Source organism: Parasteatoda tepidariorum, chromosome 1 (genome assembly GCF_043381705.1).
Source record: "Parasteatoda tepidariorum isolate YZ-2023 chromosome 1, CAS_Ptep_4.0, whole genome shotgun sequence".
Classification (NCBI taxonomy): Eukaryota; Metazoa; Arthropoda; class Arachnida; order Araneae; family Theridiidae; genus Parasteatoda; species Parasteatoda tepidariorum.
This window is the reverse complement of record NC_092204.1, coordinates 92,248,832-92,272,482: the sequence shown is the minus strand read 5'-3', so window position 1 is coordinate 92,272,482 and position 23,651 is coordinate 92,248,832. Positions and strand designations below refer to the sequence as shown.

Genomic DNA, 23,651 nt, shown 5'->3' with positions numbered 1-23,651 from the left:
AGATAAATGTTTATTTGCAATTTGGCCTGGGGTATCTCACAAGCAGGGGGTCCAGGGCACATGCCCCGAATATCCTCCCGAAAATCAGTTCATGCTCCATATGAATTTTTATCAGAAAATCTCTTCTATTTTAAAACTGATTCTTGACTAAAATAGTTATGTACTAGGAATAAGGAATTGTTGAGTTACACAAGCCTAAAACTGAACTGAATAGTTCGTTAAAGAGTCGGTTTATTTTTCTCAAATGTGATTAAAACAATGTGAAAAATTCTCAAACTGTTATTGGTATTGTGGAGTTCTCAAAGGGTAGGAAGCAGGTCTAAACAAACATTAAACTATGACAGTTTAAATTTAATTTACTGTAAATCTTTAGGAGTAATATTATTATTCTGTCAAGTTACAATAATTAGCTTAAAGTAAAATTTCTCAATAAATATCTTAAATAATTATTTATTTTAAAAGAAAGAACCAATTTTGGACATCGACAAGTAAAAATGCTGATTAAATTAATTACAAATAAGTTAAAATCTGTAAAAATAGAGAGGGAAAAGTTAATTACATGCGTTTATTTAAACACATATAACCGAGTTTATCGTCACCAAAGATTCAGAAAATATCAATTTGCTCACTATAATTTCTCTGGTTCACAGATATTTCAATGGATTGTTATTTATTTCAAATGTAGTAGCTCATTTAGTGAGGAGATAGATTCTTTTAACATCAGATATATATATTCCAAATTACTCGCTGGTATATGAAATTGGTATTGGGATACATCATTTTAAGGTTATAAAAAGATATGGAAAAAATGATCATAAAGGAAAAAAGAATCTTCCAAGTATCAGCAATACTCAATTTATATTTCGCTATGAAGAAAAATTGAATCCGAGGCATATTTCTATTCTAATTGAATCACACTAAATAATCAAATATACAATTAATAATATTGCATTATTTTTTCCGCAACTGAAAACACTTATGTTTTTTTAAATTGTTTGTGTCATTCACTCCCTGAACAAATTGTATAAGAAAATTTTAATTTCCAGTTTTATGAAAATCTAAGGAGAAAGCGGATTAGCATAATGCAATTGAGCGCATAAAATTAATGATACCATGCTGACATATTCAATAACAGGCAATTAATATCTCTGTCGGTCAAACGCAAAATTCCAAGATAATTTATCTTAATAATCAGCTAAAGGTTTGATAAGCCTTTATAATTAAAATCTACTCACACTGAATTCTGAGCATAACTTCTTCACTTCGACCACGGCCTTGTGCATTTATAGCTTGACACTGATAGGTCCCTCTATGTCTCCGACTTACATTATGAAGTAGCAGTGAATGGTTACGTATATTAACGCCTTTAAGCGAATCATGAAGGAGGAGTCTTCCTTGAAATAGCCATTTAACTTCGGTAACTGGAGGATTTGCTTGGATGTTGCATTCGAAGTATACGTCACTTCCTTCTCGAATGTGCTCATACTGGACACTGGCTCCAAACACAAGTGACAGGTGGGGTGGATCTAGGAAAAGGAATTAAAGAAAGAATAGGTGAATGGAATTAAATAAAAAGTAATTATTAACACGCGATGGAAATTAAGAAATAAATTAAATAAAGGAAAGGATTTTACCATTTAAAGACTTTAATGAAATAAATTTTCCAAGGGATAACTTTATGAAGAAATGAAATCGTGACAGTTGTGAATTTCAGTCCCCTTTTAGCAATTTCTTATAAATTTAAAAAAATGTTAATTAAAAGCAATATTTATTTTTTTGTAATTTCTTAACTTAAAAAAATAATTATTTATTACGAGTGTCTATATTTGAAACATAGGAATTAAGCGAATAACAATATGAGAAAGATCTAATTTGAATTACGCGTTATCTTGTTTCATGTAAGCATAAATAACCTGGTATTTAAAAGCACTACTTATAGCCAAAATATTCTGCATAATTGTAATTTCCTCATAAAAATTAGTCGTAAGAAATATTTGAAAATTTAAAACTAGTTCCTCATGTTAGAAAACCTAAATAATTCATTAAATAAATAATCCCAAGACTGTTTGATTAGAAACATGTCGACTGTCATTTACTATTTATACTTTTTTGAACTGAAGGATGTTTTAAATCAAGTACTAAATAGTTAATGTTAAAAATGCTAACAATTATCAGTAGTTAATATTAAAACGATTAGCAAATGTTAGTAGTTATTATTTAAAAAAATAAACAGATTGCAATACTTGACAATATTAACAACTGTCCGATATGAATTTTAATAATGTGAGTAACTGAAAATAGTTAATGTTAACAATGTTAATAACAGCCAGTAATGAATGTTGACAACTAGTAAAGCATTCCCGCAAAAGCCCGTTGTGAGTCATGGAGTTAAAAAATTCGTGACCTACAGTGTGATAGTGGCACAGTGGTTAGCATTGCACCCAAGCCACCTATACGGTTTGGGCAATCTGGTACTCATCCATCTGAAACTGGATGGGCTTTAGGTCATTCCTGGGGAAAATTTTGACAACAATCAGTAGTTATTGTAATTATTGCTAAAAATATAATTAGTTAAAAATAACGATTCTAGCGAATATCGAAAGTTGTTATATTAAATATTTGGAATATTTCGTATTGAAACTCAATCAAGAAAAAAGGGAATGAAAACTGCTCCTCATTCTAAAAAGAGATTTAAAAATCTGTCAAAATAACATGTTTTTATGTTCCTTTTTTACCGGATATATCACAACTCGGAAAACATATAAAATTGCTGTGCTGAAATTTGAAAGAAATGCAAACATGAAATAAAATATAGATTTTTTTGGCTTTCGCACAGATTTCTATCGACGATTCCATTAAAAAAATCCCCGTTTTATTTCCAAAAAGTTTTCTTCTTCTGGATTCAAATTGTGATTTGGCTTGTATTACTCTAGAAATAAAACAAGAAATCCAAAAAAAAAAATATTTTGTAGGAAAATGTATTTTTTTCCTTTAAGACTTTCCATCATACACAAATTTATAATATTTAAAAACAGCTTTGTGGATTTTTTTAATAATACATTCATTTTTGAAGTTAATAATTTACAGTTTAACTATCCAAGATTTAAAATTCTCACAACGCAATTATTATTTTAATTTTTGACTTAAATTTATTTGTTTATTTTTAGTGCATATTTTGATTAATGATTCTCTTATTTCTAATCAATACCATTGCATCATGTTAAGTTTCGATAGTGAAAGTTCATATGCTCAAGATCGTATACTATTCATAATTCAAGTTCATAATTTATTTCCAATAAAATTCTAATTCTAATAAAATGCATATTTGTTTTACGAACTTATATCAAGAAATTAGAACTAATGATAATGATGCTATAAAATAATAAATGATATATTTATATAACATTTAGATCAGAGATTATATGGGGAAAAAATTCTACTAAAATTACCGTACTGTATGTCAATGGAATTCTTAGTAAAGAGAAACATAATTTTGGTAATCAAATTAATATATATGGTTTTTATAAACCATTTCTTTGGTAATTTTTTATTCATATGGTAACTGTTTACCGGAAATTCTAATTCTCAAAATTATTGTCCTTATTATCAAGCATTTAGTAGAAAATACAAATCTAAAATTGAAATTTAACCGAATAAAGGATTTTTATGCCATGCTCTATGAAATCATGATGAAATTGCCAAATTTCACAACATTTACTAAATTTTATCATGCATTATAACACTATATTTCATGGCAAATTTAACCGATATCATTAATATAATACTTTGGTAAAAATACCGAGCATTTTTATGTTCCCATGAAGCCAAAATCACTGTAAATTTAATTATATTATAGTAGTTTGGGATCATATTTTTTCCTCAGTGTAGTTTTCATAAAATTAAATAAATAAAAATAATAATAATAGTAAAGTTTATCATATTTTGGTAGTTTCGAAAAAAATTTTTCTCAGTGTAGTTTTCAAAAAATTATTGGAATTATCATAAATTTTTAGTTTTTCAAGAAAAAATAAAAAAACAAATTTTATACCTAATTTTTTTCGATTATTTTTTTAAACAAATTAAATGCACATTTATTTTTACGTTTTTCTAAAAATATAAGTATTATTTATTATGTTATAATAACATAAAATTTTCTCCTATGTTTTTTTATTTTCTTATAAAAATTTTCTCTTAAAAATTTTAAAAATTTCACATCATTTTTACACCATTCTATAAATGAAAAAAAAAACATTTTATAAAAAAACAATGATTGATTTTCCTTTAGGAAATATTCACTTACATAGTACATTGAGCGTCCAACTGTCTTGTAAGGCACTTTCTGGAAGTTTTGGATTTTGAGCTTCGCAAGTTAACTTTTTATTGTTGTCATCTCCACTGGGTACAAAACTCAGGGTACTCACTGAAATGCTACCAAATATATTTTGTATCGCTAAATGATCAACTCTTTCTAATCCCTTCCTCCAAGATATTCTTGCGGGTGGCCTGGAACCTTCACTTTGGCAACTCACCTCCACTCGTTCACCAGCCTTCAGTGTGGTGGGCACCGTGGTGATCTGTACACTCACAGGTTTCACTCGTTTAGGAAAAAGAATAAATTTTTGACTATGGTCAACATTTTCGACATGCAATCTCACGACATATGAAAATAATATTTATATAATGCACTCATAGGGTTTCAAGCATAAATTATAAATATAAATGAAATAACTTTTCCTAAAAAAGCATCTTTTGCTTCATGGCTGAAATGGAAGAAAGGCCATTATGTTCGAACATCACGCTCCTCGTCAAGAAAACTACACCAGACACCAAAATTTTTTCTACACTTAACACATCAGCTCTTCTTGATGCCTTTGAGACTTTTCACTTTCATATCAGTGTTTGTTCTTTTAATTAGTAGGGATTTAATTGGGTTGGGGTTAAGTAGGTAGTTTAATTAGTCTTTTAATTAGTAGTAATTCTAACATTTTTGTTAATTAGCAAAACTAATTTTTTTTATTGAAATGTTAACTAAGGTGTCCACTTACATATTCGGTTAATAATTTTTATTTGTTTAAACAAAATTACTTTGTTACAATATAATATTCTAATACCAAAAAAAGTACTTACGCTGCGTGAAAATATATTTTGTGATATAACTCTTTCAAAAGTACATAAAAATGGTTGCCAACAGGGATGTACTTGTAGATTTATTAAATACACCTTGTGCGCCACCTAGGAACCAAATCTAGTTGCTCTGTTACAATCGTACCCTGTTACAATTGACCCCACTCTCCCCTACAGTGCTGACCAACCTCTCAATCGCTCCTGGAGCGGATTATGCCTTGAACTACATCCTCCGGCTACTGTGATTCTCCCTACCCTTATTAATTTATTTTATGTCTTATCATGGAAATAGTTCTCTGACTTTTTCTGGAATTTTTTTATTCCATCATTCACGTGTTTGCATTTTGACGAGGAGTATCTTGTTTGACAGCTTAAAACATATTACTCAATCTTCCATTTTTATCTAAAAAGCAAAATAAGATTTCTCTATTTCCAAACAAATAAAATCCTTCGACATTATTTTTTTGTTTTGATTAGGATCGTGACGTGTGTTACTACTTATCAATCTAGATGCAAATTTAGATCATTTATCCTGAGTGACTGAAAACGTTCTATTATTTTGTTAAAAATCATATTTTCTTTATCTACTTTTTCACAACCGTGGTAAAAAAAATTATTTTATGTCTTACAAAAAAAGTTTACTTTTTTTTCTTATTTTCATATTTTAAAAAGTCTTGTTTAATATTTATTAACTTGAGAATAGTTATATATCTGATTGTATGAATGAAAATTTATTTTTGTCTTTTTGAAAATGAGGCGATGATTTAAAGGACGATTTTTCCGTGTAAAATTACCCAACTTAAATAAATTTGATCGAAACTTGCGAACGAAATAAGATGGAATTTGTTTAATTAAGGACGATACAAATATTTTTCAAAAATTTCAAGCAGATTCGAAATTAAAAATATTAATTTGATAATTTTAATTATTTAGTTTCATATTTCCAAGCAAGCTAAGGGGGGGGGGTAAGGGTAAACTTTCCCACTTTTAAGAGGTATTTGATTTGCAAATAAAATAAATAGATAGATAGATAAAATTAAAAAAAAAAACAATAAAAAGCGTAAAATTTATTGAATTAAAGTTAGAAGTAATATCAAATACACAAGTAATAAAATTTGATATTTTTATTAAAAAAATATTATAAGTATGTATCACAAAAATGAACAAAATGATTACCGTAAAATATTTCAACTACTATTTTATAAATACTAAAAGTGGTTAAACTAAGTTCCAGTATGATGCAAAAAAATACATTTCAACTTTGACGTCAACTTACGCAGATTATTCTTGGAAAAAAAAAAGAAAATTCTTGAATATTTTATTGACCATGTATAATACCAAATATTAACTATTTTTTGTTCTATTTTGAAAAATAGAAGCAGTTTTATTGTCTGCTAAAATTCGGAACTCTTTTGGAAACTAAGAAAATTATCATTATTTCTTTTAGATAGTTGAAAAGAATAGTTATTCTGTAGTTCATTTCTGCGTTTCTATTTTCTTTCTTCACTGTCATACATTTGTGCTCAAAAGAAAGATCAAACATTTTGAAAAGAAAAAGAAAATAAACACCTAGATATATCTCACAAAAATATATTGACTTCTGGAGCTGACGTTTCTGTCCACAGACCTTTGACAAATGAATAAGGATACATTTTGGTTTTCAAACAAACCAAAAATGAGGTTGTGGTTTTCTCAGTTACAAAGTATCAGATTATTCTAAGATATAAAAAAAAACTAGAATAATCAATTGACCATGTAAAATAAAAAGGATTAAATCCTCAGTAAACGTTTAGCCTCCTAAAGATTATTATTATATATTTCTTTTTAGTTTTCGAAGTAAGATGTTCGTCCCATTTCCAAAGAAATATAAATCTTTTTAGCAAAAAAATAACAGACTTTTTAAAGAAGTAACAAAGGTTGAAAGTTCATATAGGTTTGCACAGATTCAATTTAATTTTTAATATAATAATCTAAATGCAAATATATATTTCAATTAATATTATTTTATTTGTTTATTCATGTCGCTTAACTAAACTTTTACTTTGAATTTATTTTGTGAAGTATTTTGTAAAAAGTATTTTTGTTTTGTAAGGCTTAAATCTTTTGCATAAAAACAGCGAAGCTACATTGTGAAAAATTTCTAATCAAATTGCGGTAGAAAGTACCGGCTTTTATATAGTCATGTTTTAAAGAATGAAATATCAAAAACTAATAAATAAAAAAAAGATCAATTCAGAGAAAAATCATAAAATAGATTTAAAAAAAATGTTGAACAACAATTAAAACTTCAATCATATTGTGGATAGTTAAATACGAGTTTAGAAACGCACTTGCTCCCTTTTTGGACACTTTAAAAATACCAAATGCCGGTACAACCTTCCTCGGATTTTAGGTCCCTAAAAAACGTCTATTTGTGGTACTATATTTTGCGATTTATGTTTAGAGTGAAATACCTAAATACGGCTCAATTGTACAAAATTTTATGTATTAGACTGATTATTGGTGATATATAAGGCGAATTTTAAAGTCAAACAGTTAAAGTCAATAACCTAACATAAATAAAATTATTTTTCACTACAATTGCTCATTACTGAGCCCTGACGTCTCAGGGAAGAGAGGCGTTGCCTGCAAAAGAAGTAGTCCTGGTTCGAATCCCAGCGATGGCTGGTCGAAACAAATACTGCATCTGACTCGCACCGTCCACTGCACTGACATAAAATATCCTATAGATGGATCATGGGCAAGAGTTTCCTTGCGTCAGTTTAACCGTTGGAGATTTTGGTGGTTTTCCTCTCCATGCAAGTGCGGGCTAGTTCTATCAGAAAGTCCTTTACGAAGGCAAGTCTCCCAAATGCTTGATTCTGGAGTTCCCTTATTTTCCGGATTGGGTTCAAAATTACTAGGCTACTGAGTTGAACATTAGTAGTCGTAAACTCAAAAATTAGGTCGGCTGTTTAACCCCTATACGATCGGTTAATTTTTAAGAAAACGGTCATAAAAGTGCCTATTTTTTTGGGCCTTTGTGTTTGCATTACGTATTTGATTAGTGCTAACATATGGTTTAAAGTAAACTAACTATCTACAATTACCTTAAAAATATCCTGGTACTGCCATCTGGTGTGTAAAATGTTAAATAAAATGTTTCCCGGGCAAATGAAATGAATTAGTTTTACTCTAATTGGCGCGTTATTACTGAGCACTCCAGCACGTCAATATCACGGGAGCGAGAAATAAAAGGCGAAACCTCACCCTGTCATTTTCACGGGAGCGAGAAGGAAGTGATTAACGACGGTTATAAAATTATATAAAATTGCTCATTACTTCTAACAAAATGTATGTCTTTGTTGACATTGATACTTACAATTTAAGTCGAGTGTGACAGACGTATAGAGTGGACCCGTAACGTTATTATTTGATGCTTGGCATGTTAGAACAGTTAATAAATCTTCTCTTCTAAGGCGATTAAAGCTTATTTCATTTTGAATAATACCTGATCCTTCTACAGTTAAGGAACCAGCAATAATTCGTGAACCTTTGCGCCATGTCAACACAGGCGTTGGATGACCTGAAATGGTAAAAAAAAAAAAAAAAAAAAACTTTTGACAAAAATTTTTTGTGAAAAAAATGGAGATTTAGCAGCTGTAAAGCTGTCAAATATTCTAAGCATACATTTCGAACACGAATTATAAGTATACGCTTCGAACACAAATTCTTTATAATGAAAACTTTTTAAATGTCGTGTAATTTTATTAAGTGAATCTTCTATTACAGTCAAACTCATTTTTCGACATAGTGGATTTAGAATATACACTGCTTATAGAAGCAGATTTTTAAGGTTTATGGAAACAGATTTCTATGTTACATTGAAACAAAATTAAATTTCGCGGTTTAAGCAGCTTTCTTGATATACTTTTTGAATTGATTTTTATGAGATACTATAGTGGAATTCATCTTCAATCTATGAAAATAAACAAGATCTTTAATTACAGAAGGGTATATAGTTTTAATAGAGTTATAGTTGACAAGTTATAGTAGACAAAAACCAACAATTAATATTCGAAAATTAATCTTAAAGCATTAAAGGAGACATAAACGCTTTTGAAGTTTAATGAACTACTAGCAAGGAAGGTAACTTGCGCAACAAAGCCAGTTTGGTAACTTGATGAAAAAAGGAAATGTTTTTAATAATCGCTTTTCAATTTTATTTCACAGGCAATCAAACCAGTTTTGATAATTGTAGTCTCGTTTTAATGTAATTTTTCATTGGAGATCAATAGCTTTTCCTTTTTTTAAGGAAAATTTTAATTTGTGTATATATTGTGTCAAGAATTTTAAAAATATATTAGGGGAAGTTATTATAGAACACATTATGTACTGCAAAGTTGCTCAGTAAAATACATACCTCCTTTTGCTACACAAATCAAGGTCAAACTAAACCCTTCGGTAAAAGGACCAATTAATCCTGAATAAGTACTATTATCTTTTCCTTTTATGAAAATCTTCTTGACTGGCACTGAAAAAAAAAAGGATAGCGTTTGAAATATAATTTTAAATTGTAATTTGGAATCAGAATAAAATTACAACTATGTATGAACGAATAGTCTATTATATTGTAGTTTGTTTTATGTAAAAAATAAAAAACAAAATTCGAGGAAAATCTGATGGGTAAATATAAGTTTTTTTGTCCTTTTATCTTTTATCAGACAACATAAAATCGTTCAGCTTGGAAAACAATTATTTGCTACTGCTATGGTGAATCTTCTAAACGTTGGCGAGATATTCTAATTTAAAAGAATGGTGCTTAAGGAAACAATAATGAATTATATAATTCACAAATATAAAATACGAGTTTCCATTACTAAGCAAACAAATTAAACATTTCAGCATTTCACTACTTTGAATAAATATGCATAATCTCTCTAATCGGTGCAAAATTATTTCCTTAAAAATGTGGTTTTATTGATACTTAAATGAAAACAATAAGTACAGAAAATATTTGTTTTAATATTGTAAAAATACATAAATTAAAAAAACTATCGGCATAAAAAACTTATTATTTATGTATTAAATGAAAATAAATTACTATAAATGGGACATTTCAAAAATGCTTGAATTTTTGAGAAGTAGTTATTTAACAAATTCTTGGAGCTTTAAAATCTTAGTAATCCTAGAGAAAAACAGCAAGGAATATATAATAATTTCATGAAAAAAATTGATTTCAGAACATTTTTTTCGTACAAATAATTTAAAACCATTATTTAGTATACAGTTTATGTTAAAGCAATTATACTTCTGCTATGTACCTATTTAACAGCGCCATCTAGTGCAGTCAAGAACTAAGTGACGTTATTTAGACATATTTCCAATAAGAGATTACAATTCTCTTGAGGCATGCATCTGTGGCATGGAAAAATTGTAAATATTTTAGAAAAAAGTAATTTTTTTTCCGCCATAACCGTTACAGAAATAGCTTTATTCGAATTTTAATTTATATTCCTGCTTTTACTTTACTTTCTAAATTTCTACGGACACGGTAAAAAATTCTAGAAACTTTCAAGGTAAATGTATAACTGTAAAACGTATAGTCTCTAAAGATCTATTCGGTTTTTTTCAATAAATTACGCGAGGAAAATATTCTTAATTTAAACGTATATAGAGGATTATGATAGCTATCGTCATATTCACTGTGGCATAAGGAGGTTTTTAATGCAAATATAAATGCAGATTGCTGATTTTAAAGCCGTCCATGTTGTGCTAAGGTACATGACAAGGGTAAGTTTTAGCTTTTTGTAAGGGTACATAGTTTCAAATCCTCTATTTGGCAGTGGGGGCACTTACTCGTTCTATTGTTTTGACCAAAACGTTGCAGTAAAAGGATTTGCTACGATAGTTTTTAATACCTTAACAGTATACTTCGAATATTTTTCATTTGAAGGGTATTTTTAGCATGGCATTTCAAACATAAAATTTCTGTTTTCAAAGTACATTTTTATAAATTATATTCAGGTTTACCGATCTGCTATGACCATTTTTAAACTTAAAACTTAACGGTAATTGTTAAATTTTGCCACAAAAAGTACTACAAAAAGTGCTAGTACTATCACATTTTACCGTATTTCTAAACATAAAATTTCAATAATGTGTTTTACAGCGTATTATTTCTGATCGCATTATTTTTCCTCAATCTGTTTAGTGTACTTTTTTTCTACCATAAAACTTTATGGTAAATTTTGAATTTTGAGTGAAAAATAAAGGTACTTTGTTTGTCGGTGATTTTAATCATACATTTTCAGGAATATATTTCACTCACCTATAACATTCAGATTTACCAATCTGCTGAGAGTGCGACCTCTTTTGAAATCCACTCTGCATCTGTACTCCCCCGCATCATCTTCTTCGATAGGGTTGAGCCTTAAATGAGCCAGACTTCTCCTTGAAACGTTAAAATAAGCTCTTGAACCCAGAACTTTGCTGGAAAAATGTTTTGCTGTGTCCGCCGTTGGGGTACTTCGGGCATCGAGCGTGTATATTGGATTGGGTAGATCTAACCTATACCATAAAACTAAGGAGATTGTGTCGTCATTTGAGGGAGGGCTCAGGTTGCATGGTAGAGACACTGCAGCTCCTACAATGGCGTGAAGCTCTGGATACTCTAAGGGGAAATACAATTAAAACATAACTTTAGAAAACAATCAAATTTTTAAAAAGTCGTGGTTTTAAAATTCGATTTCATTGCAACTATTTGACCGACTTTGCCCAAATTTTGTAGTTTGATCATTTAAAATTACATTTTTGAAAATCAGGTGTAAAACTGTATACCTTACGATTCAAAATGTTTCGATTATTCTTAAATAAAACAAACCGAACTCAATATTATATACTAAAGGAAATAGCTTCGTATAAACAAAAATTTTTCAACTAGCTTAAAAAGTTCAGTAGATATGACGAAATTAGCGAAAAATAAAATTTGCACTAAGAGGGTGTAAACTTTCAACCGCTGTCCTTACCAAACTATTGGGACAATATTTCCCAGATTATAGTCTAGGTCGAAAACCTGAAATTGTCGAGAAAAAAAAGTATATGTTAATTCCGAGAAAGAACGTTTTTGCATCTGATTTCGTACCTTTACATATCGTCTGCACTAACTAATTAGCACAATTGAGGTCACCTCCTCGAACCATTAAGATCGAGTCCTAAAACGTAAAAGACCGAACATTAAATCAAAAGTTATTCAAGGTGGAAAAATTTTATTTTTTATTTTATTTATTTATTTGTTTACTTTTTTTGCGCTTTACCCACTATAAAAACTGTGGTGCATCCGAATATGTAGATGTTTATCTATCCAAATATTGTTTGTGAATAACGCAAAAAATTGCGTGACGCAATACTTTATCCAGGTTAACACCTAATCGAGAGTTCTTTTACGATTTGGTGAAATTCAAACCTAAACGCTTAAAATTGAATTACAACATAGTCTCGGACTCTCACGCAAGCGAGAATTATTTTCTCTTCTTAAAAAATTAATGTCGGTGTACTTCAAATATCGTCTGTTGATTGCTTACATTCGAATATAATTTGACGGGAATTTGTGGTTGTTTTCAATGCTGCGATACATTTACCGGAACGATAGCTAGCCGTTGAAATTTATTTTTATTTTTATATGAGTAAAAATTTATAAAGCAAATTTCTCATTAAGAAACTTTAACTCAAAAAGAACTTTACTGACTTATATGTGTAGCTTAGCTTTTTATAATTAAACATTTTAGTGCTATTGAATAACAAAAATGATGACAGCTACTTTACCGGTAGTAGTGTAAAAGAATTACCTTTCACTACGCCAGGAACTGTTCCTTGTCGTACATGACTTTGGTACAAAGTTGCTGCCTGAATTTTTGGTGTTAATAAACACTAAAACTTTTTATTCAGTGGCAACCAGCGGTTTCTTCAAGCGTCGCTATGAAATTTTATCCTAAGCTACTCGGTGAGCTCTATTATTTATGACCTGGCTAATCTTACGTATTAGAACTAGTACTTTCATTTCATGTGTACTTCCACGTTTATTATTAGTTATTGTGGGAAATTAAATTTTCAAATTATTCTATCAATAACTTTTTTTCATCTTAATTTACTAATTTAACAACCAATTTAGCGAGTTTGCAAATTTGTCTTGTCACCTATGTCAATAGTAAACTAGATTTATTTATTTGTTATTTGAACATATGTAAAATGTAAGCTAGATTTTATTTATTTGTTATTTAAGTATAAGTAAGTTGTAAGTTAGAATTTGTATCATCGGTTGCTATGGTGATATTATAGAACAAATTTTTTTGGGTTAAATGCAAGTGTTATGTTTCTTGTCAGAATAATTTTACTTTAGTAGAGATCTACAGAATATTGCACTTTCTGATAAAGTCTCTTAATATTTGTGGTGAACAAGGACGTGATTTTAAGACGAATTTATAATATAATGAATGGAACTCAAAAACATGGGTGGATAGTTTGAAGCTCTTTTACAGGATTAAGTAACCAAATTTTTAACTGAAATAAAATCTAGCTTACAACTTACATACATTCATATAATAAATAAATAAATCTGGCTTACTTTTAACAACATAATCAGTAAACTACGGTGAAACAGCCCAAGGATTTTGTTAGGACCAATGAATTAAATTCCGTCCTTTCTCATAAAACTCAAACGACAAAATAGCACAATAGAATTTACGGAAGGATTAATATATATTATAAAAAAAAATTTTGTATCCGATTTTGATTTTATTTCTATAGTAAAAATTAATTAGATCAAGCAACTTTTAAAAATGGATCTATTTTTTCAATGCTTTTATGAACTCCTATGGATTATTAAGCAAGGGTATATTGGTTATATTAATTTTAAATGTTTACACCCCAAACAAAACAGAAACTTCCATGAAAGGATATTCATTTTAAATGTTTACATCTCAAACAGAACAGAAACTTCCGTGCTACATGAATCATGAACTTTGTAATGTCCCGAAATTGAAGTTGCGTGACTACTCAAAATAAGATTTATGTCAAACATGATGTTCAAACTTTCAGAACAAAGATGGGAAATTTGTTAGTTGCTTTAATAAAGCATTTGTGGTAAGCTGTTATCAGAAAACAATCAATAATCAGTAAATTAAACTTATCATCAAGATAAACAACTGACTCAAAATATTGTTTATTCAATAAACTTGTTTGGGAATGATTATTTATGCCTCTTTTAAAAATTTAAATTTACATTATTCTAATTTTTTCACAAATTATCACAAATTATTTTATAAATTATAAATTTTTAAATTCTCAACTTAAAAATAACAATTTGAACCAGATTTTCTTAAACTAGGGGCCCCGATCCCTATTGGGATCGCGGTAACTGCAGCAGTGGTTGCGAAAAATCCTAGTTTTTTTTTTTATGTTTCTTTCGTTAATTATAATAATTTTGCTTTTATATCTTTTCGAAATGTACCTGAAAATAGATTTAAAAAAATCACAACACAGAACTAAAAAATGAAAATGTTTTGACACATTTTTGTTATTGTATTATATTTTTTAAATTTGTTACTTTTCAAACTATTACATTGTCTTAGAATTAAAAATTCCTACCAATTTTATCATTCAAAAAATCTCTGATAACTAGCTTAAATTTTAAATTCATGCTGTTGCATTTAACCATTTAATTTTATTTTATCTAAGAAGTCACGCAAAGTTAAAAAGCTAAATAATTGAACAATTGCCTGTTCTCCAAATAAATGATTTTTTCGTTGCAAAATAATTAATTTATTAATTGAACATTTTACTCAATTTTCATTTTAAAGAAAGAAGTTTAAATAATATAGATTGCAAAATTAAAAATTGTTAATTTCTAAATAAATTTATAGTAATTTACTTTCAATGAATCTAAAACATCTTTTAATTCACATTTCGGACGTAGATTTAAACCTGCATAGCTCACAGATTTTACTTATAATGAAATAATAAACTACAGTAAATGCATAAAGTTAATATTAATAAATGTAACGTACGGATGGTTTAGAGTCAAAGCTTTTAGGGTGTGATAATTCTATTGTGAATGTTAAATTTTATGATAAGCGAAAAAGAAATTAAATATGTTAATGCATTATAAAAATTTATAATTAGTGGCAATAAAATCATTCCTAATAAAATAAAAGCACCAGATTTCTCTTTAAAAATTCCATGAAATTGGTTTAACTTCAAAATTTAGCGAATGTATTTCCAAACTCATCAATGATCTAGAAAAATGCTTAAATGGGTAATTGTATTTTAGCAAACTACTAATGATTTGACCGAGTAATATTTAAACTTATAGTTCAGTAATGTTCAAGTGATATTTTAAGTTATTGTTATGATGACTTAAAATACCAGTAAATATATATTTCAAATTTATTTATTACATATTCATGAAATGTACAAACAATAAAATATTTTTAATGTAATTCTTAATGCAATCATTCAGACTATGTTAACGTACTACTTTAAGTAAAAAAAAATGGATTTGTAATTCTTTTCTCAGTTACTTATCAGTGAACTGTGCAAATTGAACTTTTAAAAATTTATATTTTTATTTTTTATTGGTGCTAAACTAATTGGTGCTATTGGAGCTAAACCAATAAATAGGCAATGTAATTTTGCTGAAAATCCAGTGATTGTTTTAAACATCAACTAAAAGGGTGATTATAATAACCATTTTCAGGAAATAAATTAGTAATTGGCTGTATGTTTTTTTTTAACATTCCAATACATGTAGAATTAAAGATGTATTAATTACTTAGCTAATACTTTTATTAAAATGACAACTTTAAAGTAAATACTTTGCTAAATTTTCAGCCAAAGCCATTTTGAAACTCCGAAATATGAGACAGCGATTAAATGTTTTCACTTTCAGTCAGAAGAAGCATAAGTAGGCATTTCCCTACAGTTAATTTCCCTTTTAATTATTCATCTTGTAATTTATTCTAGCGTAAAATCTGAATATAGTTGTCTTCTTAAATATATAGCATTGTCAAAAATTTATTAAGCGACGGAATTCTTTCATTTATTTAGATTACACACTCTTTGAATAGAAAGTTTGAATAGAATTTCCACGATGCATTGAAGTAATTAATATTATGCAAATGAATTTTAGAAGTAGAGTGCAAACTACAGATATTAAGAATATAAATTATTTCTGAACATATTTTTATTCAAAATATTCATTTTTTTTCTACTTCATGAAAAATGTATGTCTATTTAGTGACACAAAAATAAGCATTTACTTAAATACTCTATTATTTTGCATGATATAAAATCTTCATTAATAACTTTATTTTGACGCTCGATTATTTGCAAGCGAATATACATCTTTGTTTAAGAAGAATTACATTAGAATTTACAATACTTTAAAATTTAAGAGAAAATATATTGTGATATTGATTTTTGTTGTTATACATAGCAAAAATTGTGATTTTTCATTGTATACAATACCTTGCAAATTAATCAATTTGAGAAAATATTTAGATGAACGGAAGAGACAATTTTGGTAAAATTAACGTACTTTATGGTAATAGCTTTTCTGGTTACAAGAACAACAGCATAATTCTGGTTTCTAAAACTGAAATATACGGTATTTAAACCATTCATTTAGTAAATATTCCTCTCATACGTCAACATTTAATAAAATTTTTCGTTTGCTAAATAATAGTTTTTATTACCACGTGTACGTTACCAATATACAAAATTAAAAAGTAAATTTAACTAAATATATGGTTTCTATGTCATGCTCTATAGTATCGTAATAAAATTACTTAATTTTATCATATTTATCAAACTTTATCACGTATTTTAAAACTATATTCTATTGTTAATTTTACGAAAACAATTAGCGAAGTGCTTCTTTGAAAATTACCGAGTGATACATACAAGATAAATTTTACCAAATTCAAGAAGTTTTGACCATAAACCTTTTCTCATTGTATTATATTTTCATAATTGCTTTTATCTTGTACTGTAGTTTACACGTTTTGTGTAGATACTTCTATTTTTGATTGTGCGTTCATCATTCTGAGGTATTTTAAATTGCTACTGTGTATTTTGTCGATGCAATATCCTTTTGTAATTGCAAACATTTTATTGTACTTTTTGTTGTATTTTTGTACTGCTTATATAGTAGTGTTTGTAAAATATATTGTTGTAAATATGTTATATTGCTCATATTAAAATGATTGGGGTTAAATAAATGACATCATGAAGTATATTTACAATAATCAGAAATACTTTTTTTCCGTATGTAGAATATAGACTAAGTAAATTCAAACATAAAAATACATAATTAAAATTATATACATAAATAATAGCAATGAGTTTGCAGAAAAATACATTAGACAAGTACAAGATTATCCAATCAGTTTGATGTATTGTCCCTATCCTTAATTTACCAAATTGTTTCATTAAACTGCTAACGATCGTTTGCAAAATAGGAAATAAATTGAATTTACCCTATAACTGTCGATCTGCTGTTTTGTTTCTTGGTTATAAATGAAAAAAGTGAACTGGGCAGTGGAAGTTTGGGTCAACTGATATGATTTGCTGATATTTACAGCTATGAAAAGAAGTCTCAACGTAGTGCTGGTATTTAAAATACAATTAATGCTGTTAGAATACAGAGATATCGTTTAGATGTTAAATTTTTAAATTTATTATGTATGTTCATTTATACAAATATTTAATGCTAATTAGTTGTGTATTATTGGTTTTTAAAAGAATTAATTTCTAAATTATATTAGATTCAAACATATTGCAAAGACACATTATGCTCGATAAGTTGTAAATATATATCTGGAAATTTTACTTACCAGTAGTGTCTTCTAAACTATTAATGGGCTTAATTTTAATGCCTGGAATACCTGAAAAAATCATATTATATTTCTCTTAGTTGGTTAGGGATATTTAAAGGTGAATAACTATAAAATAGCTGATACATATATAGTAATACATAAAGGTGAAATGAAATGGGAACAAAACAAGGCATTTCTACAACTTATGAATAAGAAGTTCTCAATAAAATCCAAATCAATGTTTGATTCTTAAATGATTGAAATATGGAAAATCTTACCTCATGAAAGTGAGAGTCAATAATGAATTTGTTATTTAAACGCAAATTCAAGTGTACCGACTATTTCATCCCAAATATGGAATCAAAATGATCGAACAAATATGAATTTTTATCCACACACAGAAAAAACTGTAGAGTAATACCAATTCGAATTTTGTATTGATATAAAAACACATAAAATTGTGTGAATGATTACTTTAATTTGAATTTAAACTGAATCGAGCATTCTTACAAAATTCAAACAGATTTAGTTGAATCTTAACACAAATAATTCATAAAGTTTAAATCAATATGTTGCTCGTTGGCGAAGAAGGTTGTGATTTTCGGAACTCCCTAAATTTGATAAATAATTAATATATATTTTTAACTATTTAAATGAATTCTTACGTTAAATTATGGTAGGGTATGTTTGAAGTGGCTAAGAAATGCTTTTGTTTCCATAATAAAAGTGTAAAGGTGAAAATTATACAATTTCAATATGGTTGCCACGGTATTGATTTGTTTACATATAGTGCATATACATATAGTGGTCTGCTTATACATAGTACTCTTAAATAGGAATTCTTCTTGTTGGATTAAATTGGCATAGCCTACTAAATACCAAGTAAAATTTAAATTTTCTTTACTAATTGATAGAAAACATTGATTGCGGTTTATTATTTATCAAGCAATTTCAATATTTTTGTCTGAGCAGCTCAGGGGATGCAGCTTTCGCCTTCCGATGACGTGAACCGGGTAAGAATCCAAGCCATGGATGGGCGATACGAATTCCGAATCCGGTTTGCATCGACCACAGTTCTGACGGGAAATATCCTCAGAGGTAGACGGATCATGGGATAGGGTTCCGTCCCCTTACCATCAGACGAACCGTGGGAGGTTCTCGTAGTTTTCCCCTCCATGTAAGGCAAATGCGGGTTAGTTCCATCAAAAAGTCCTCCACGAGAGCGAATTTCTCCTAATACTTGATCCAGCAGTTCCCTTGTCTTCTGGATTGGGTTCAAAATTACAAATCTGCGGAATTAAATCTTAGTAGTCGTAAATCCAAAACTGGATCAGGGAAAAGAGTGCTCCAATCGCAATGAGTTGACCCAGGTTCAAACTCCAGCGATGGCTGGTCAAAACTAATGCGGCACCCGCTCGCACCGATAACAATGCTGACGTAAAATATCCTCAGTGGTAGACGGAACACGGGTTGGAATCCCCTAGCCGTTAAGCTACCTGTGGGAGGCTTTCGTGGTTTTCCTTTCCTTTTAAAGAAAATGCAGATTAGTTCCATCAAAAAGTTGCTCACGAAGACAAATTTCTCCCAATACTTGATCCTGGAGTTCCCTTGTCTTCTTCTGGATTGGTACCAAAATTTCTAGGCTGCAGAATTGAACATTAGTTGTCACAAACTAAATGATTAGGTCGGCTGTTCAATGACGGTTATAAAATAAAATAAAATCTTTTTGTAGGAATTGATTTGGAAAATTACTCATACAAACTGTATAAAATGCATGTATGTTTTCAATTGTAAAATAAGCATACTTACGTTCTCATAAGTTCCTTATATTCTCATAATATTCTCATATTTCAGTTCTCATAGTGTACGCTAAAACATAATGTTACTATCATAATGTATGCTAATGTATGCCCTACAGTGATCTATTTATTCTCAAAACTCTAAGATATAATAATGAGTTAGATACATAATTAATTGGGGGGGGGGGGAAAAGCATAGGCTTATACCACTTCCAACTCAAGTAAATAAAATTTAACACTTTCTGTAAATATCTTGAACGCAAATTATCATTTCGAAAACAAAGTATTTTAATAAGAATAAACCGTACTGAAACAGAATAACAATCTTTCTCGAACTTAGCAAACGAAAAAGTAAAAAAAAAGGGCTTCATTTATTTTTTTCCCCTTCTTTTCAAACAGCTGTGCTTTGACGCAGTACCTTCCGAAGTACTCATTTCACCGCTTCACGAAATTCCGTGCTTTTATAAAAAGAAAATATAACAAAAGAAAGAGTGACTGCCAAAAGTACTTTTATTAACTCTAGCTGAGAAAATTCTCGAACTTGTTTTAAACAAAGAGTTCCTTGGAGGTTCTTTTTTGTACCATGATATTAAAATTTTTGAAGTGAGATTTACAGGTGCTGAATACGCTAAAAGAAGGACTTGAAGCAAATACCCAAAATATAAGTGTGTACTGAAACTTTGTATTTGGAAGAAAAAGTAGCTAAATCGTTAATATATTCTTTAAAAAATCTTGGTTAAGCGCTAAGTTCCGAATTACGTTTAGCTTTTAAATATTATTAATTCTTAATATTTATATTTTAATTCCATGTGGCATCCAATTAATTTTAATAAACTAATTTTAATAATATCTTTAAGTATTCTGAGTTCAAATGTAAATACGCTTGAAAACTGTTAAATGAAGGTAGAATTTGAGGATAAAATGCATTTTATCTAAATTGCTGAATAAATTATGTTAACATGTGTTCAGAAGTTTTGCATAATAATGACAAGGGAACTTATACACAATCGAGAAAAAAGTATTTTTTTGATTTTATTTTATATTCGTCGTTGAGATTAAAAAGAGAACAATCTTTGCTTTTTGGTCAGAATTCAGCACCAAAAATGTCTATTGCCTAGAAACTTCGAGACATTTTTCTATTATCTACTAAAAAAACAGACTTCTCCGAGCATTGGCAATAGGTTATTTCGCTCTTTTTTATTGTCTTAAATCGGTTGCTTAGCAACTGAGTAGAATTAGGTATTACTCTCTTGAATTGTCTATGGTTATCTGAAATTACTCATTTGTGGTGGTGAAATAACCTGGCTGTTTTCTGGGCCTTCCACCAAATATATATGGCTTCCTATCTTACCCAATTTATGATCCAATCTTTCCGAAATTTTGTCTACAATCTTAATTTGAGAGTCAGGAATGTAAATATGCAAACAAAAATATGTTTATATAGAGAAAGTGCGCTTTCGGTCTGATTTTGTAATTTAATTAATAGTTAGCACTAATTAATTAGCATAGTTGAATTTACTAGTAGGAACCATTAAGATTTACACTTAGTATGTGAAAATCCGATCATTAGATTGAAAGTTATTCAGGGTGATATCGTTTTTCATTTTGCGAATCTGTGCACCTTTTTCCTTAGCTGCTACATTTTCAGGCTAATGACGCAAGGTTTCCAGGTTTGAGCTCTGCTGACTCCAACGAACAATTATTTTACCCTCCATATTCATTAGTAACCACGGACAACGAGCACCAACTCTCTCCCTTGTCGATAGATGGCAGCACTATTTCTTAAAGATTGTATTGATTTGACAAACAAATTGTATGAGTTTTTAACAACATCAAGGCAAGAATCGAAGTAAGTACTACGAGCATAACGTCAATTTACGATCAGTGTCCGCGTAGTTTAAAAGGAAATGAATTACAAGCAGATATATATTTTTATAGTCATGATAGTTTACGGGCATAAATTTATTTTTATGGTAAATAATTGGAGCACGTTTTGTCTGTCACTGACTGTAGTCTAGAGGCAAATGTATTAGAATGCAATATTAAGGACTATAGTTCATCTTTTACCATGATCAAACTATATAACTGAATTTTCCAACAAGAAATGAAATATCAAATAATATATTTGTCATAATTTAAATTTTTACTGAATAAGACATCTTCCAAACAATTTGAAAGTGACAGCTTGCACGACGTTTAGCTTATGACTTTAAAAAACGAAAGAAAAGCCTATAGACATATTACTAGAATTCAACGATCGAAAGCCATTAAGTGATCATTTCAAAGAGAGAGAAGCAATTTCTATATTCAGAATCCAAATCAACTTTGGCAAATCCACTTTACTGTTATTATCTCGAAATTGCAGAATACATCATGGAAAGTTGCATGGATGAAAACTAAATCTCTTTTGAAAAGACTGTCTGAATGAAATTCGGTCATTTTATATTCAAATCACATCCTCGCTCAGAAATTTAATTCGATTTCGATTTAGCAATTTCAAGATGAAAAATGATATGCCAAGGAGAGATTTCGTTCAAATAAATCAATCTGATAAATAGAGAGGAATTTTTCTTTAAAAAAAAATAAAGCAACTATAATCCAATACTGAATTATCATTAAGCTGGTTTGAATTATGTCTAATCTGTGTGACACAAGGTTCGATAAAAGGAATTAGTTAATAAATTTAATCACGTATTCTATGAAGCTGTTAATTTTCATTTTTATCTGATCATTTAAAGTTTGAATTTGAAAGGTTACATAATTAAAAAGAAGATTACCGCAAAGAATGTAATTTTCTGTTTAATGAATTGAAGGTCAAAAATGTTGTTTGTATTATCTCAAGAGTCAAAATGCTTGTCAATTCCATACAGTTCTTTATAAAGTGATTTTATTCAAAATAATTAAAGCAATTAAATACCAAAACCGAATTTTCATTTAGCTGGATTGCGGTTTCCAATCACTGCGACAGAAATTTTGATGTCCTTTACTGATTTAACCCACGTTGCAAATTTGTATTATTGCATTGCATGAAACCCAAAGAAAAGATCTCTTTTCAAAACGTTAAAGGTCAAAATAATTATAAGTACTTTAAATAAAGTGGTTCAAAAAAAGTTTTTCATACAGGCAAAAGCAGTTACTTAGGTTTTATAGGCAAAACTCATTAAAACTAGATGCAAGTCTCGCTATATTTTCGTAGCTACTAAATTAATGCGATTTGAGCTTTAAGTTTGTGACTGTGAACTACGTAATTTTTTTTCCAAAATTTTTTTTATCTCAGGCTTCATGTAATTCAATAATTAAACTAATCCTAAAAGAATGTACCTACTTGGGTAATAAATATTTTATTTTTTCGAATAAAAAATGAAACACAAAAAAACATAAACTATTTAAATTCAGTTAAGCAAATTGTTCAGCTACACATTGATTTAAATCTTAATGGAAATCTCACATTATCGATGGATCAAATAAATTAAGAGTTTTAGATTAGAATTTAAATTATACTACCATTCTAAGTTTAAAAAAAAATATTAACTAGTAATATTAACTAAAAAAATATTAAAAAGTTTCTTAATTACTATTAATGATAAGGAGAACCTATTTTAACGTAACTAATTTTCACAGCGTATGTTTTACAAAATATATAACAATCTGACCAGAATGTATGTTGTTCAGGGAATCGGCCTCGATCCAGGAAGATCACTGGTTCGAATCCCGCTTCGGGCATGATGGTATTTTATCTCTCTCTCCTATCTGTCGCTCTTGCGTTGTTTCAGCGACAATGATCCACCAACCTGGTTCCCACGAAAAAGTTATTATTGGTGAAGTTAATTGCTGTTAGGGTATAACTAGTTTTTTTTTTAATGACAAAATATATATA

General features: G+C 28.8%; 1 protein-coding gene across 1 annotated transcript in view; it reads right to left on the bottom strand.

Moving 5' to 3' along the window:
• LOC107454996 (nephrin) overlaps positions 1-23,651 on the bottom strand; it is an 89,292-nt gene that overhangs the window by 19,987 nt on the left and 45,654 nt on the right. Inside the window, exons 2-7 of the mRNA XM_016072376.3 lie at positions 17,994-18,044; positions 11,435-11,776; positions 9,527-9,637; positions 8,486-8,689; positions 4,301-4,594; positions 1,236-1,526 (exon numbers count right to left, since the gene is read on the bottom strand). Of these exons, the coding sequence (XP_015927862.1) occupies positions 1,236-1,526; positions 4,301-4,594; positions 8,486-8,689; positions 9,527-9,637; positions 11,435-11,776; positions 17,994-18,044 (1,293 nt within the window). The remainder of the gene's footprint in view (positions 1-1,235; positions 1,527-4,300; positions 4,595-8,485; positions 8,690-9,526; positions 9,638-11,434; positions 11,777-17,993; positions 18,045-23,651) is intronic.